At 36.8% G+C, this 18139-nt stretch overlaps 1 protein-coding gene across 7 annotated transcripts in view; it reads right to left on the bottom strand.

Annotated features, from left to right (window-relative positions):
* MEF2A (myocyte enhancer factor 2A) overlaps positions 1–18139 on the bottom strand; it is a 161391-nt gene that overhangs the window by 20324 nt on the left and 122928 nt on the right. For 3 of the 7 annotated variants that reach the window (XM_047861761.1, XM_047861764.1, XM_047861762.1), the window contains 4 exons: positions 16398–16535; positions 13746–13965; positions 12965–13024; positions 2601–2788 (listed from right to left, as the gene is read on the bottom strand). In XM_047861761.1, the coding sequence (XP_047717717.1) occupies positions 2601–2788; positions 12965–13024; positions 13746–13965; positions 16398–16535 (606 nt within the window). Of the gene's footprint in view, positions 1–2600; positions 2789–12964; positions 13025–13745; positions 13966–16397; positions 16536–16600; positions 16733–18139 lie in introns of all 7 variants that reach the window. The other 4 variants (XM_047861763.1, XM_047861766.1, XM_047861767.1 and 1 more) reach the window with 2 other exon arrangements.

Raw genomic sequence — 18139 nt, 5'->3', positions numbered from 1 at the left:
GACATCTGAATAAAGTATGGATTTCAGTTAATAACAGTGTATCAATAATGACTTGTTAGTTGCAACAAGTGTACCATACTAATGCAAGATGTCAACAATCGGAGAAATCGGGTGTGGAGAGCTTTCTATCCTATCTTTGTAATCTTTGTAGACATTTAAAATTGTTCTAAAATAAAATGTTTATAAAATTATTTTATCTTCATTCACTTCATTTCCATTGTTCTTTGTTGCTTTGTATAGATCCAAGTTTTTGCTGGTATCATATTCCTTCTGTGAAGGACTTCCTTTAGCATTTCTTGTACAGTAGGTCTGCCGGCAATGTATCCTCCAGGTTTTGTTGTTTGAGAAAGTTTCTCTCTTTCATTTTTGAAAGATATTTTTGCTGGATACAGAGTTCTAGGTTGAGGGGGTTTTGTTTTGGATCTCAGTACTTTGTCACTCCGCTGTTCTGCAGCTTGTGTAGTTTCTGAAGTATGTTATAAATTCTTACCTTTGTTCTTCTGTCTCTTCCCTCTGGCTGCCTTTAAGATTCTTCCTCTTTGTCTTTTGCTTTTAGCAGTCTGAATGTGTGTGTACCTATCCTACTTGGTGTTGTTATGATTTCTCCTGCTCTGTTCTCTCTCTTCTCTTTTTGGAAGTCCAATTACAAACATGTTAATCCACCTGATAAAAGTCTACAGCTCTTGAAGGCTTTGTTCTGCTGTTTGCGCCATTTATTTTCACTCTTCTTTCTCTTTGTATTGCAGTTTGGGTAATGCCACTGACCTACAGGTCTTTCCTCTTGCTAGGTCTTTAGTGTATGATTTGAGTTCATTTAATTAGGAATTGGGCTGGGTTTGAGCTTCACTGTTGCAATGGTTACCCTCAGTACATCCACCATGGGCCTCAAATCCCTCTGGGAAGACGTGAGCATTGATTTGTCAGGGGAAGTTTGTTTTTTCCCCAGTGACTGCTCCATTCTCAGTATGAAGCTTTTTCTCTTGTTGGTGCCATACCCCAGGCTGTGGTGCTTCTCGGTCACCCTGCCCTGCTCCTCCACCATGGGCTGAGATCTTTTTCCATCTCCATTTCTCCAGATACAATGGGAGGTCACCAGTGCCTTCAGGGTGACACCTTCTGTTTTTCATCTCCTCACAGACTTCTGGTCCATAGGAGAGAAAGGGGAAAAGGGCCCAGGCAAAACTTTTTATCCCTAGTGCGGTGGCTGCTCTTTCCCTCTCCCACTTGTATGCTACGCAGACTTTTTCAGAGTATCCCCAGTCTCTTCTGTGAGTATCTAGTGGGGTTCACGGAGAAAAAGCCTATCAAAGAACTCCGACTCCTGTATCACAGCCCTAGGGGTTTTCCACTGTCCTGCCAGTGAACACTTGACCTCCAGCAATCCACCAATCATCTGAGCTTAACTCTTATTACCTGTGTCTTACCCAGGTAGGTCAGTGCTCAAACGTCCTCTCCCTGCAGTTTCTGTCTCTCCCTAGAGCCCGGGCCACTTGGTTGCCATGAAATCTCAGCACTACGATCTATCCACGGAGAACTGTGAACCTGTCTGTCCTACTCATTTTCATTGTAAGGCTGGGAGCCACACGGTCTCCAGCCTTCTATCTCCAAATGAAAAAGTACTTGTTTGTTTCTTGACTTAAAAGATTTTGGTCCTGGCTCCCTTTTGTATTACCCTGGACAAGTACTAGTTTCCTCATCTCTACCTAGCCAAAATTACAGTATAATTGACAGTCAAATAGGACAATGCATAGGAAGATGTTTGGGAATCTACAAAGCATCATACATACATAGAATTATGATCTAAAGCCTGACAGCATACACTTTCACTTAGTGAAAAAAATCAAATAGTGAGTTTAGCAGCTGCACCGCAGAAAGGACACCTGGCACATCACACTGTTAGTCAAACAACAGTGATACGAAGAATGGTTTTAAAACATATTCTAATTGTTTTCTATAAGAGGCTAAAGGGGATACATATACTCTTCTTCATAAATATAGGATTAAAAAGCATATGAGGCTGGAACTATGAAGACGTTGCTAAGGGCTGGGGTGGAGAGACCTGTATTCTTTACAGAATTAAATGGGAAGGTGATCTGAGAAGGAATAAACAAAAATTATTTGGAGAATAACTCATTCAGTTTTGATGCACTGTTCCCTATTCTGCAATGGTTCTCTTTGGTATGCAGAATTTTCTAAAACCTGGTTTAGTGTTTCTCCTACAGAAAAGCATGTGTAATTGATTACTGAAAATACGCATAGTACAGAGAAGAAACACCTAAGTCAGGTTTAATTTATAAATTTGGTGATGGGATCTCTGAGCAAAGGTTCCTGCCTGGTAAAACTAAACTCACACATAACAGCCTCTCTTTATTTAGCTATAATTTTAAATAACCACTCGGCATATTTACATCCTGTTTTTCTATAATCTGATTTCTGTGTATTTAAAATAGCTTTGCCTCTTCAAACACTAACTTCAAATAGAAACATTCATTAGGAAAGGGTCTAGATTCTATGGCAGTACAGAAAATTCCAAAGGAAAATATAGTCTGGCTGTATAAAATGTGTCTCAAAGAATTAAGGTGAAGAAAAATTTAATGTACCAGGGGAGGCATCATGCCCTTGCTTGAAGGAGGGATGACAACGCGAAGATCTGGTTTTCGACTGTTCATTCCAAGATTGCCGCCACCGGGAGGAGGGGGAGACTTTGTAGGCATGACTTTGCCTAAACTGTTTGCACCAGTAGTTCCAATCAAATTTGGAGAAGCTCTGGAGTTTACAAATCCATTCCCTGGAAAAAGGAAATATCCTTCATTAACATGTAAAGAGTCATCAAAATACTCTGGTACAAATATGAAACAAGTTTTCCCCAGTCCTGGTTTTACAAATAAATTTTATAACACAACTCATTAGGAGCAAAAATATCAACCCCCAAATAAGCAAAAAGATCAACTCAAATCTGAAATACATATAAAACTGAAGACTTATGTCACTTGTTTTTAGTCTTACTGCTTGGACCTACTGGGAGAGATACTTAAAACACAAGGCATCTCCTACTGGGGACTGAGATAACGGAGCTATTTTAAGAAACTGCTTGAGACCAGCCTAGTCATTCATCCCTGTGGCAGAGGCACTCCTACTAGTCCAGGGCCTGAACTAGTGACCAGGGCAACTCCTTCACTGCAGCTTCCTGAGCACTCAGCTCTACTGCTTTGTTTTCACCAAGTACTTGTTCCTTATTGCTCTACTGCTACCTGCTCCATTTCTTTGGCTGCTGGTAAGGTCTTCATTAAATATCTGTGGTCTGTCTGACTTTAATCATCTTATTCCTGCTTTTCAACTTCCCTAAAAGAACTCTATTAGAGGAAATAAGGAAATGGATATCTTGTGGTGTATGTTCTAGATATACAGTCCTTTTGGGCATCATTTGAGCTACAAGACAAATGTAAGAGGTCATCCCTGTTTTCCTGGAGAGCGCAGTCATCCTAGGCCTCCTGTGTAACAGCCTTGTGGTTTGGGTGGCTGACTCCACTTTAATCACTGCTTGGCAATAGGTCCAAGCCAAGCAAGTGAGTATGGAGGCATTCTCCCTCCCTCACCACAGTGAGGGGATCCAGGAATGTCCAATCAGATCCTAAGTAGAGAAGCTGTTCTGTGGTGGTGAGGGAAGCTCCTGCATTCCTCCAAGGACAACGGAGGAAGCATTTTATTCTCCAGCCATTTTGAGACTCAGAAGAAAGCCAGAATGAGGAAAAAGCTGACAGAGAAGGAACTGCATCCTGAGTTGCCAAGAAGTAAAATGATGGGTCTCAAAGAACTGCAATGAGTTAATGACGAAAAACAATTATGTATTACATGTTTTTCACTTTAAGAGCATTTGTATTGGGTTATCAGAACATTTTAAATCTACAAAAGTTTCTTGAATGGAACAGAACTATTATTTAAAGCCATTTACAATCCAGACAGCGGTTGGTGGATTATAAAATATTTTCAGCAATAGTATTATAATGAATAGAGGCAACTGATTAAAAGATAGGGCAATTCGAAAATTTTAAAAATATAACTGGAAAGAGATGGATTAAGTTCTTAAAGATAAACAACTGAAGAAAATGGATGCTTCGATATATCTGCTTATAACATATTCAGAGTTTGAAAAACATGTTATTTAGGTGAATTATTTATATGAGTAACTAAAAATTGATGTTTGACAATGTGGTATGATCAACTTTATTGAATCCTGACCAGTGCATTTTCAATGGACAAAGAAAACAGCGGTGAGGTATGGCCCTTGGGAACTGGTCTATCTCTGCAGCAGCTGTCATTCAACGTGTCAGGATTCCAGATGATCAGTGTTTCCTCTCCCCTACACCTCACTCTCCCCCAACTCCTCCTGCTTTCTCTGACACTTTTACCAAGGGACACCAGTTTTAATTCATTTATGTGATTTAATTTTGCTGTGGGGACTGGTATTTCAGTTAACCTTATGAGGCAATTTCCATTATCTTGAAGCAGTACGTATTAAGTCTGGGCCGAATCTCCTTTCCACACCCCAGAGAGCAATTCCTATGTTCTGCTAAGCTTCAGAAAGCAGTGCTATTAAGCAATCTCCTCCCCAGGCCATCCCCTGTGGAGTGGAGCACATCCATGCACTGGGCAGAAGTAACTGCTAAACAAGCCATCTGGATAAAAACTGCTTATCAAAGATTGTTCAAAAATAGGGGGTGTGATAGGAACTAACAGAATATTAGATTAACAAGTACAGATTAACGTTTCTCTTAATTAACAGGCACAAATATACATTTGTAATCTCTTTGATAACATTGAGAAGATTCTTATTTGCCTGATTTGTACTCAAATCTGAAGGGTAAGGCAGTATTTCTTCTCAAATACATTACGAGATGATTTGAGGATAATTTAGAAGAATGCATTATCAGGAAGCTCTATACTCTCTTCCCATGTGGAGTCTATGGTGCTGAAAAGCTACACATAATACCATAGCAACCCAGAGTGAAGAGAACCTAAAAGCATGGTATTTTTTAGTGTGAAGTCAGAGTCTGCAGCAGATAATTATTACAGGATGATGTAAGTGTTGGGTAACTTGCCAGCCTGAAACATGATAACCTTATATGCACTATTTGTGATTTTGTAAAGTGTAGCAATATGCTATCTTAATATATTTCTTACTTCCTATTCACTTTTTATGACAAAATGAAGATATCATTGAGATAGATTTTTAAGGCAAATACCTTCAGGATATAACTCATGTTGACATAGTCTATAAATTTAAGAACTGCAGTACCAATTCTAAATGGATAAACCCAATTTAATGTGATTATTATTAAAATGTGTTTTTAGGTATTAAGGTAAATTACACCCTGACATAATACATGATACAAATGCTCTTGAGCAAACTGCATACCAATGCCTCTTGAAGCCTAACAAAGCTAATTTCACTTACGGTCCTATAGCTCTGAGGCATATCATTCAATTATATCAGTCTGGCTCATATTTCAGAATATCATATCAGCTGACATAATGCATTAAGTGGCTGGAAAGCACTCCATGTCCTTAATACTACTCTTTTAGGGCTAAATTGTAGACAGTGATGCCTTTAATGTCTTACTATTATGAATTAAATTCAGAAGTTGAACTGACATGCAAAGACTTTTGAAAATCTCAAAAGATTCTGAAAAACTCATTCAAAGCAAGGTTCAAGAACTGATTTTATCATATTTGACAAATTTTCATAAAACCTGACAAAGTTTCAGCTGATTATTCAGTAAATAAGCATTTTAAAAGCCTGTAAAATTGTATTTTTATAAAGAATGAGTTGATGAGGTTTCTAAAAGTAAAAAAGCCCATGAGTTTCAAGATTATTGATGACAAAAATAAAATAACTGATGACATATTTACTTGATTCAGTGGAAATTCCTGTATGATAGAGAGCATGGATTCTGTCCATTAGAAACGCGTATCTACAACAGACAATGCTCATGAAATCCTGCTGCTTCTTTTCCTGTATACTGTATTCGCCCTCTCAATCTATCCCATGTGGACAGCCCCAAAGAGGCTTCTCCTCCTTCAGAGACTTCATGCACCCCCCCGGCTTTAACCACTGCCTTAGTGTACCTCTTACATCTGTGCTTCTGCTTTATATCTCACTTCAAGTTCACATGCAACCATCTGGTGGCCTTTTCCCCAGATATGCTGCTGTCATCTCTAACACAACCTGTTTAAACTCCTGTACTACCACCATCCCCAGTCACTTCCATCCCACTTTCACAGGGCTCAAGCCCTGCTATTCTTGCTTTACAATGTTTTTCACTTCATCCATCTTCTCTTTAACTGCCGCTGCCTCTGCTACTCTGCAAGCCGTTACATGTTATTTTCACTCACCCCTAAACAATTCCAAGAGCTTCCTGAGCTTTTCTATATACTAGTCTGGTATATATATATTTTCTCTTTCTCAAAATGTTTTTACAAAGCAAAACTGCTGGAAATCAGAGACTTGATTCTACACTTGATCTTTAAACACAAGCCCAAAGTTAAAAGGAATTCCTGAAGTCATATGAACTACAAATTATCTAAGTATTAAATGTAAATTTTCCACAGAGAAATGTGTCTAGTAAGCCAAATCAGATTGCCACTATGGAGGATGGCCACAATTTACAGTATGGGCAACACTGATTTCACTTAGACAATGACATAGCCTGAAGACAAAAAATTATCACGTTACAAGGAAACACAAATGAATACTCTAATTCATTTACTATAATAAAAGTTTTATGACTGTGGAGATACCGTATCAATATAGCATCATAGAAAGTTTATAAAGTAGAAAACGAGAGGGAAGACTCCTACTTCTACCATCCCAACACAACTATGATAATCAGTTTGGATTTCCCTTCCTTTGAATTTTCCATAAGCATGGTTTTTTTTTTGTTTTTTTTTTTTTTTTTTTTGCAGTTTTAAATCACAACTCAAAAGGAATTCAGCTGAAAAATTTTTTTTAATTTTTTTTTCAATGTTTATTTATTTTTGGGACAGAGAGAGACAGAGCATGAACGGGGGAGGGGCAGAGAGAGAGGGAGACACAGAATCGGAAACAGGCTCCAGGCTCCGAGCCATCAGCCCAGAGCCTGACGCGGGGCTCGAACTCCCGGACCGCGAGATCGTGACCTGGCTGAAGTCGGACGCTTAACCGACTGCGCCACCCAGGCGCCCCTCAGCTGAAAATTTTAATCTACATAATTTTCATACTGTAGAATATGTTGGTTTCTTCCTATTGTTCACTACTCTAAATAATGTTGCAGTGAAACTTTGTATATTCTAGTTTATTTCTTTAGGAGAGTCCCAGAAATGGGATTAGTGGGCTCAGAGGCATAAACATTTTTATGACTACTGAAACACCTTGCCAAAATCTTTCTAGAAAGATTGCTACAATGCCATAAGCACATGAGATCACCAGTTTCAACATCCCTTCATCAGCTCTCCATGTCACAATAAAAAGGTGGTAATAGTTGGCAATTAGTAAGTTGTTTTTCTTTGCCATTTTTATTTAAATCTCCTGATACATCCTTTCAATTTTTGAAATTGAAGTTGGTTTCTTTCTTTCATTTAGGTACATAAATGCTTATCTGCTTATTAAATATTCCCCTACTTCTGACTTGTATTTTACCTTACTTTTTCTCTTAAGAAATGAGAAAATTTTTATCTCACAGAAGACTGGGGGTAAAGTGGTTGCAGGCTCAGTGGTTTTAGCAGCTCAATGTAGCGGACCTAGAACTTTCCAGCTTTCCACTCTGCCATCCTAGGCTTGTTGGCCTGTCCTCTTACACCGACTTGCTTCCTGATCTCAAGATGGGGCTGCACGTCTAGCTGCTGCATGTGGGCAGTAACACCCAGAGACTCAAAGACTGCTGAGTCTTTCTGAGAGTATGAATGTATGTGTCAATTTTTTTCTCTCTAGATTTTGGAATTAATAGTATAACAACTATGTACATTACATTCTCTCATAATTTTAAAAGTGCCTCCACATTGGTGGTTTATAATTCCTTTTTAAAATCAAATGTATTATGTTTATTTTAAAAACTTGTATTAACGTTAACACATAATACAAAATGGTGCACAAAACAAAAACTTCAAAGATCAAGGATTTTTCTGGGGGAGTGTAGGGGAGAGGGAAAATGGGTGATGGGCACTGAGGAGACACTTGTTGGCATGAGCACCGGGTGTTGTATGTAAGCCAATGTGACAATAAATTATATTAAAAAAAAAAAAAAAGGACTTATCATAAAGTGAACATCCACGTACCCATTAGATCAGGAAAAAGAATATTGCCAAACCCCCAAAGTCTCTATAATTGGGCCCCCCAAAACATTACTATTGTCCACCTACCCAAAGTAACCAGTATTGTGATTTTTACAGTAACTTGTTTTTCTTTATAGTTTTACCACCTATCTATACATGCATCCTTAGCACTGTAATTTTGCTCGATGAATTCAGTGATTCATCGCTTAAATATAACACTCAGTGCTCATCCCAACAAGTGTCTGACTCCTTTAGGACCCTCACCCCTTTAGTCCTTCTCCCCACCCAACACCCTGCCAGCAAGACCTCAATTGGTTCTTATGAGCATTTTGTCACATGTTTACTAGACACCTGGAGAGCTTCTCTTGTGAAATGTTTGTGTTCTCGTGCGCATTTTAAAAAATCAGATTTTCTTTTTCGTGATGATTTATAGTATTCTTCATAAAAAGCCCTCTGTTTTATACACACACACACCCCTATATTTTCCCACTCTATCTTGCCTTTTCATTCTCTTCATGGTGTTTTTGATGAACAAAGATTCCTTTCATGGTTAGGTTTCCTCTAGTTTCCTGGTTAATGTCTTTCCCTATCCAGAGTTTGTTCAATGCTTAAATTAAAAAGTTCAAGGATGCTTCTGCTTTCACTCTGATACGGGCCCGAAGCATCCTATCTTTTGGAGAGCAGAAGACTCAACAAAAATTAAAATAAGAATAAGGCAAATGGAGGGCTCATCTATAAAAGTATTATGCATTTGAAAATGACAGGATCAGTAAAAATGTGACAGTTTAAAGGTGAAGCGAAGCTATCTGGAAGTGGCTCATTACAAGTCTCTAAGCCTGGAATGCCACAGTAAGCTATTATACATGTTATGTATAGAACATTTGTTTTAAACAAGCATCTTTGGATACTGGTTGCTAGCTGAATTATTCTGTCACCAGAGATTTATCTCCACATGATTAAATTCTCTGAAATTTGCTGAGAGTTTTTGCGGCCCAGCATGTGGTCATTCTTCATTTTTTGTATAACAACATTTTTTTTAATGTGAAACACAGATATTGAAAATAATGTTTATCCTGTACTATAAGCATAGATGACCACAGTCTAGCTTCAGAAAGTGGGATGCCATAGCTACTGCAAGGGATTGTTAAACTCTGATTCACTCTACTTCTCTGGTCCCACCTTTTGGGGTCTCAACACAAGGGGACAAGAACACATTTGGGCCCTCCCAACTCTTTGTGGACCCTGAACTTTGATCTCTCTGTCCCCCTGGGTTTCTCAGGCTGTCATCCTCTGCTTCTGAAGCACCCCACTGTGGAAGTGGCAAATACCACCTGAAGAAAAGTAGTCATAAATGTTGGGCTCACCCTCCTGAAGTCTCTGTCATTCCCTGGATCTTGAGCCAGAAATGCTTCACTATCTTGTTAGTTCTCAAATGCTTCATGCAGATTTTAAAAATGTTTTCCCTAGCATTTCTAACTGTCTTCAGTGCAAGGGCTGGTCCCAATGAACAGCTCTGCTATTAACACAGCACAAGCCTGATAGTCTTGTTTCTTTTATTAAACCTCAATTTCAACTTATGGAAGTCTTCACACTCAAAAATGCTTTTCTATGTATATTAAGATCAGAAGCAAGATTTCCCAAAATGTTTTATATGGCACTAATTATGAAAGATGCTTTTTCATGAGGGAAAAAAAATGAAGGGTTCGATTATGAAATCACTTTGAGTAACCATGTTTATACACTAAGTTTAATGACTCACAAAACAGATTAACATTTTAAAGGTTCTGAATGTCCTACAGAGAAGAAAGTTGTTTAATTTCATTTAGCACAAGGTTTATCAAAGATATAGAAACATACCTTGAAAAATACACATTAGAAAACATGAGGCACCTGGGTGGCTCAGTCAGTTAAGTATCTGACTCTTGATTTTACCTCAGATCATCTCATGGTTGATGAGTTCGAGCCCTGTGTTGGGGGATTCGACAGCAGCGCCTGCTTGGGATTTTCTCTCTCCCTCTCTCTGCCCTTCCCCTGCTCATGCTCTCTCTCTCTCAAAATAAATAAAACTTTTTAAAAAATTAAAAAAAAACCTATACCCATATCTTTTAATATTTTTTCTTCTGCATTTCTCTGGAAATTTTAACTGTTTAATCTTTTCATTCATAAAGACCTTATTTAGGTAAAAAATGAGTTTAAACTATTTTTCCAAACTACTAAACCAAAATGGCACCATTGTTGAAAATAAGCTAAAATGTATTATCTGACTCTCTCTCACAAAATACCATGCCTAAAATACCTATGAAAGACCATTTATTTTAATAGGAAAATTTATAGCAAGAAGCACATTAAACTCATGTATGCTCCAAGTACTGCACAGAAATAACCACTTCCAGCTGGTCTCCAAACTAAGTGACATAAGAGGTCTCCTCAGTTAAGTCTAATTCTGAGGTAGCATATATTAAAAACCAGTTATAACACACAAGCCATTTAGAATACAATCCAAACACAAGTAGAATAAGTAAAATTACACCTGATATATATAAAACTAGGCGTATAGGAGTAAGAACTAATGAAGAATCAAGATAGCCAATCTCGTGTGTTAGGAGATGCTGAGGTGTGCCCTAAGAAGCAGGATTTATCTGTGTACAAGTAATAATGGAAACAGACTTTTAAATAACTCACTAAGCACTCAAAATATTTTAATTTTAAATGTTAATACAAATTCATGTTTGCTAATCACGATTATTAACACTACCAACACTAGCACACTAAGGTGATTGCCTATGATGGGGGAAGAAGGGAACAGGAATGCAACACAAGTGTAAGAGGGATTAATAAATAACATTGAGATGCTCCATATAAACCAGTGGTGATGTGCCATGATCTAAGGACTGCGATCATGCAGCCCTCTAAACAGGAGGGTCCAGATGTGGGGGAGGCTTACAAAAAAAGAGAATGGAAAAAAAAAAAAAAAAGAAACAGGGTTACATGCAGAAGGTCAAATTAGGACAATGACAAAGTCTGAGTTTCAAATTACCAAAGGGAACACAGAAAACTGAGCAGCAGAGACAAAGTTTAGATTTATAGTTGCATGCAGATAAGAAAAAAAACAGTGAAAAAGCCTTTAGGAAATGTGGGAAGTATAAGAAAAAAAATGAGGAGAGAAGTGAAACACTTGTTTGACAGGAGGAAGAACCGTGTTTACAATGCCAGAGGATGAAAAGAAAGTAAAGGCAATGCAAAAACACATTAGAAATCATCAAAGAGTAAACTCCATGAAATAAAACGAATTTTGAAAATAAAACCAAGAACTAGTTAAAATTAACATTAAATGAAATAGAAATGTTTGATTCCAGCCTTAACTAGGCTAGGAAGTAGAAGGGAAAGGAAGTCTTGGGGGAATAAAAGCATATGGGAAAATTTAACGCGAAGAGTACATGGGCATGCAAATAACTAAAATGGAACTGAAATAAACTCTAAATATCTGGAAATACATGTACCAGTATAGCAGTCCTAATGTATAACTGTTAAGACCTTTATGAATTTTTCCACAATGAATTATCTGTTCAAAAAGATCCAACAATGGGTCTTATATTTAATTCCATTCAAACAGCTATTAGGGGCAGACATAATTAGGCGCTTATTCCTACTTTAGGTCACTGTATGTTTTGTAACTTATCTCAACAATATCTGTTTTTTCTCATCATTTTAAATTTAATTATTCAATGATCTCCATTAATTTTCTTGAGGCAGAAGCTCCTTACATTTTTGTAGAATGAAGGGTTGAATACATGCAATTGGGATCTTTCCGATAAGAGATCTATGTTCAGAAGTCTCCAGGGACACACAATACCTAAAAGCAGGGAGGAAGTTCCCACCCTTGTTTTTAGATAACAGTGATGACAACTGTCATTATCCCAGATTAAGAGACCAAGACCACTTAATGTGATGATTATCCAAAGGGATACAGTTATTCTTCTAACTCTTTAACATACATACCATATTTCTGTAATGCTCAGTTCACAATCTATCTTTACTGGCACATCAACGTTGGGTGACACCTTCACAATGTGTTTAAACTTGCTGGTCATCTTTAGAATGGATGCCAAAGCAAAAAAGCCAATTTGGCGGCAACTGTGAAAATATGTGAATGTTCTACACAAGGCCACCAAAACAGATCCCTCAAAGACAAACTCCTCAACTCTCTTTGTAGCTCTAAAATTAGGTCCACCATTTCTGTGTACTGCAATCACTCCAAAAACATTTCATGCTACTTACTGTAAGATGTATCGGTCTGCTAATAGTCTAAGTTTGGTGAGAATAGATGATACAGAAAGCTTCTCTGTGTAAGAAATTGGCTTGATGAAAAAACTGTATTAAGGCAATTTTGTCTCTAGCAAAGAACCATATCTGGTATGAAGGAGGCACTTGAGGCCAAGGTATAAAGAATAGAGCAGGGTTGTTATTAAAAAATGTTAAGTATTAGTAAAAGTACTCCTCAGAAGACAATTAAGTCTACAAAGGGACATGTCTATTCTGATCATATACCCCATTTTTAGCTCTTCACTTGGTAGAAGGCGTTATTTGATGTACAATATTCCTTTCATCTCACATAGGATAGATGCCTACAAAGTGAAAACAGGAGTAATTCACGCACCCACTGGGCTGCTTCCGGCTCCATTTGGCACTGTGAGGTCTGAAGTGCTCAACATCCCACCTAAAAACGTTACAGAGAGAAGAGAGAGGGCAAAGAATGAATATGAATTGGTTCTCCTTATCTGAATGAAGTAACCTGCACTCCTTTCCTAAAAAACAAAAACTAGCCTAGTCTGAATTTGACATTACTGTGCAATATGATGTAGTTAAATATGTGTATGTGTGTGTGTGTGTGTAAGCTCACCTATCAAGCTCTTAAAGTGTATGCCTTCCTGTATCAGTATCAAATAGCAAAATGATGAGAATGGGCAGGGCTAATGGAGTACTAGTCAATCTAGGATTTAAAGGAGAGGAGACACTGCACTGCAAAGTGTGAAGAAGTAAATGCACTGCAAATTTTTGCTGAATTAATGAACTCTAACTCCAATCAGGTAGATCTATTCTCAGTATTTTTAACATGACTGGCTCACACCCAAACTTCAAGTCTTTGCTCATGATATGCTAATTAAATTTTCTGCCTGTCAAAGTATGGCTTTCCTATAATAAGGAAAATTCTAGATGGCAAATTCTGTAGTATCGTTCCACTGTGCCTGAAAGGATGTTAGAGAGCCCATATTAAAGTTTCAAAAATACTCTTTAAAATGGAGCCAATTATGTAGCAGTGACTCTTGCTCATCAAAGACAGAAAATTACGAGTAGCAAAGTAAGAAACTGCTTATGTTAGTAATTCATTTTACCACCCTTTTTGTGAAAGAATCAGCAGAATAGGTATTACTACATACCTGCACTGCCAGTACTTGGTGGTCTCTGAGGGACTCCAGGGGACACATTTCTGTGTAACGTGGCTTGAGGTGGAGACAGCATGCTTGAATCGGCTAATGTTGAGCTGGCTGCCAAAGACGGGGACACAAGTGAACTCCCTGGGTTAGTATAGGACAAAGCATTAGGGCTGGTCACAGGGACTGTGACAGACATTGAGAAGTTTTGAGGTGGTAAACCAGGCTGTAAATAAAGAACAAGGAAGAAAAAACTGTTAGTTTCGTTTTCATCTATATTAAATGTAATAACTTACAAACTTTCATGTGATAAAGTAACTCTAGTTATTAAAATTAGAGGAAGAGGATAGTTTCCTACTAAATTTGCAGATTCAAGCTGCTTTCTTTGGAACTGTATTTGAACATAAGTATGTTTGACATGAACCTTTTCAATTTCAATATTTATATATGAATACATATATGCTAATACATACATAATTTCAAATATTCAGAGATGAAAATTAAATGTCAGAAACTGATATTAAAGTTGTGTTGTCAAATTTAGACATAACAAAATATATCACTGTTACCAAGTAAGCATAAAGTTAGCACTTTAATAATGCAAACCAGTTTAGGAACATTACATTTCTATCAGGCAACTACAAGTATAACAAAAGGGGAAAAATATGTACACATATTATGAACTTATTACACCAAATGTGGGACATTATAAATAAGCCCTAGTTTTATTTAATTGACTGACAGTCTTAATGGACAAACGAAAAATAAAAAAAATCAAGTTATATATACACAACGCAATGCAATCTGAGTATAATGAAAATGCAAAGAAAACAATCTACACAGGAAAATTACTACTACAACCTATCATCTTTAAATTGTATGAAGATTAAATTACAAATATTATAAATGCTATCCTCTTTTCCTCCTAAACATTCCACACACCCCCCTAAAATAATATTTCCTATTTCTTCTGGCATTTCCTCCATAGATCACATACAGTATACTTGTTAACCATGAAAATAACAGTTCTCTTTATAATATCTCTATTATAGAGAAAGGAAAAAGGTTTCCTCTCCCCATATTTTAAAACAGTAATTGCAAAGACTGGTAACACTGCTAATTCAAAGTTGGAGAATATAAATAGTTTATGTACTCTATTCAATAGTAGCTTATTTCCAATAGTAGTTATAATAATTCATTAACTGATATAAAACAATGGATATATGATAATTTTTTTCAAAGGTAAAGCAATTTTATTTACACAATATTTTTGCAGCTTAACATTAACTACAAAGTCACCAACATCCATATGAGGCCAGAAGGGATTTAATTGTTTGCTGTTTTGTTTTTTAAGAATAATAAATGGTATCAGCACAAAAATACTTCCTTAAACTTATTTTTCATGAGCTTCTTATAATAGAAGATTACTTTGAAGAAATAATCCATGATGTATACTTTAAGGCATACTTTTTAAGAGAATTAACTCTGATAATAAGTAACTCTGAAATAAATATCAGCATTGGAACCAATTTGTCCCATGAAGTCTACAATACATATATAACATTAGAAAATCAGATCCAGAATAGCTATCTTAAGCAGCTCTCCCCAATGAGCTTCCCATGAGAATTCTTTCAAGAACTATCAAAGGAGCATGAACTCCAAAAAGTACTGGTTGCCATGATGGTTACATGCATGAGCACAGAAAAATGTTAAGCCAACTATCTGTTCTGCAACCAGCTTAAAAACATTGCTTCCTTAAATTAAAATTGAGCCAAGGCTTTCTTCCTCAATATGTACACTATCAGGAAAGACCAGGAGTTTGGACAGATTTTGTTAAATAGTTTTGGGACATTACAAAGAGCCAAAGGGTAAGCTACTACTATTATATCAACTATACAAAATAATTCTGAAACACCAAATTTGTAATAAATCTGTTACAGATTTTATAGTCTCAAGATTGATTTAAAATACATGTAATATTTTTCAAAAGTCATGAGTGGGAAAGGGAAATCTTATATGCACCTTGTATTTACAAATCATGGTAATTTAGAGCTAGAAGGGACCTTAAAAATTACGTAAACCTGGGGTGTCTAGGTGGCTCGGTTGAGCGTTCGACTTTGGCTCAGGTCATGATCTCGCCGTTCATGAGTTCCAGACCCACGTCAAGCTCTATGCTGACAGCTCAGAGCCTGGAGCCTATTTCAGATTCTGTGTCTCCCTCTCTCTCTCTCTCTGCCCCTTGCCCCCCTCACACACTCTCTCTCTCTCTCTCTCTCTCAAAAATAAACAAACATTAAAACAATTTTTTTTCTTTTAAATTACATAAACCAACTCATTCATTTTATAGATGAAAGAACTGGAATCCAGGATGTTTAGGTGCTCTACCCAAAGAGAGAGCAGGGGATAGTTAGAACAGGGGATAAGAAGTAGAATTTGGATTAGGATGTTTTCTCTTCACTTCTATGTTTAAAGACCCTGAACATGCACTATTATAAGACTATAACCAATTTATTTTAAAGTTCTATGAAACCAAAAAAAATAATGAAATTTCTTCCCCTTCTACTTACTGGTGTCATCACCCACTGTGAAAATAAATAAGAACTGTGGCCAATCTCTTCATGCACAAGATAAAAGCACAAACCATACTTTCGTACTCACTGCGATTTTATGATTCCGCATCATATTATCAAATTCCTCATTAATTTTTTTATATTTTTCTTCTGTATGTGGAGTTAGCACATAGGAAGTATCAGGGTCTGGGCTGTCGCACCCTCTGTGTTCCTTCTTGTTCAGAGCCTATATAATGAAGTTAACAAAAAGGATCAACAAATAAAAAGTAGAGGTAAAATAAAAGTACTTACAGGGCCTCGTTTGAAAATAAAATCACTATCTTCATTTAGTTTGCTGAATCTGTCCTCCGAGAGTGGACTGTGCTCAAAGTAATCGTCAGCATCAGGGCTCTCACAACCATTAAGGCCTTTCTTTCTTAAAGTCTGAAATACAATTGGAAAATTCACACACAAATGACACTAACTTGCCATGAGTTTTTTGTAAAATTTATTAAGAGAGGACAGACTGAATGAATTATTACAAGAGCCACTGAAATGGTTTTAAATGATCACAAATGTATACTCTAATCTTTCAAATAAGGTAAACCTTAGATATAAGCAAAATGAATGCTCCCGCTGTACATTAAGAAAAAAAAGAATATTTACTTGTTTGGATTGTTTCTTCCCAAACTTCCTAGAGAATACTAAATTACTCACAGCTCTGAAGTTATAACCTGAATATGATTACAGCCTGATCAACATATCTGACGGGGCTAATGAGTATGAGAACTGAAATAGAAATGTATCAAAATGATGCTCTGAGAAGTTATCATAGTACCTTCATAGAATGAACATTTCAGGAACTTCAACTATTGAAACTGATTTTCACCTGAGAGTCTTTTCTATTCACCAGAATCGGCACCATATTCCAATAATTTCATTCCTAATTTGTTCTTAAATACTATGATTTTCCTACATAATCTTGAAGCATAAAAACCCAAATACTTATTTACATAAGACAGTAATGACTCCCTCCTTTGCAGAATGTACATATTAGTGATTTTCCATATTTTTAAAACTTGTAAAAAAAAAAAAAAACAATGCTGTTTAGCCTCTATCTTTCCCCCTTCTGCTAGCTCTTTCTATAGAGCTTCTTCATGGGCTGATCTAATCCACTGAATTGACTTTCTGGGGAACTTTCTTAAGTGTTACCAAAGTACCTCCTGGACTCTATGTTGACTTCTTTTTCTGCTTACTTTGAGGCAAAAATATAATGAAGAGTTGGTTTTCTGATTTTTAATTTTTTTTTTCATTAAAGTCACCAAGAAATGACTTGTCCATCCATTTAAATGAGTAACTTTAACAGCAAAGGCTTAACAATCTGATACATTAATTTCCAGAATTCCTTAATTTTTTTTTTTTAATTTTTTTTCAACGTTTATTTATTTTTTTGGGGGGGACAGAGAGAGACAGAGCATGAACGGGAGAGGGGAAGAGAGAGAGGGAGACACAGAATCGGAAACAGGCTCCAGGCTCTGAGCCATCAGCCCAGAGCCTGATGCGGGGCTCGAACTCACGGACCGCCAGATAGTGACCTGGCTGAAGTTGGACGCTTAACCGACTGCGCCACCCAGGCGCCCTAGAATTCCTAAATTTTTAAAAATCCTGATGGGTCGTATTTTAAAGTAGAATTACTGAGTTCAATAGCTTCAATAGCTTTGAGACTTGTTGATTTTCAAGCCAACACTAAGAAGTTTCGGGAAGTTAAAATTTTCTAAGTAAATTAACAGAGTTTATTTGATTGGGAAACAAAGTTTGATCAATAGACAAGTACTAGATAAATTTGTTAAT

The sequence above is a fragment of the Prionailurus viverrinus genome, chromosome B3 (genome assembly GCF_022837055.1).
Source record: "Prionailurus viverrinus isolate Anna chromosome B3, UM_Priviv_1.0, whole genome shotgun sequence".
In the NCBI taxonomy this organism is placed as follows: Eukaryota; Metazoa; Chordata; class Mammalia; order Carnivora; family Felidae; genus Prionailurus; species Prionailurus viverrinus.
Note: the sequence above shows the minus strand (reverse complement) of the source record. Positions and strands in the feature narration are given on the sequence as shown.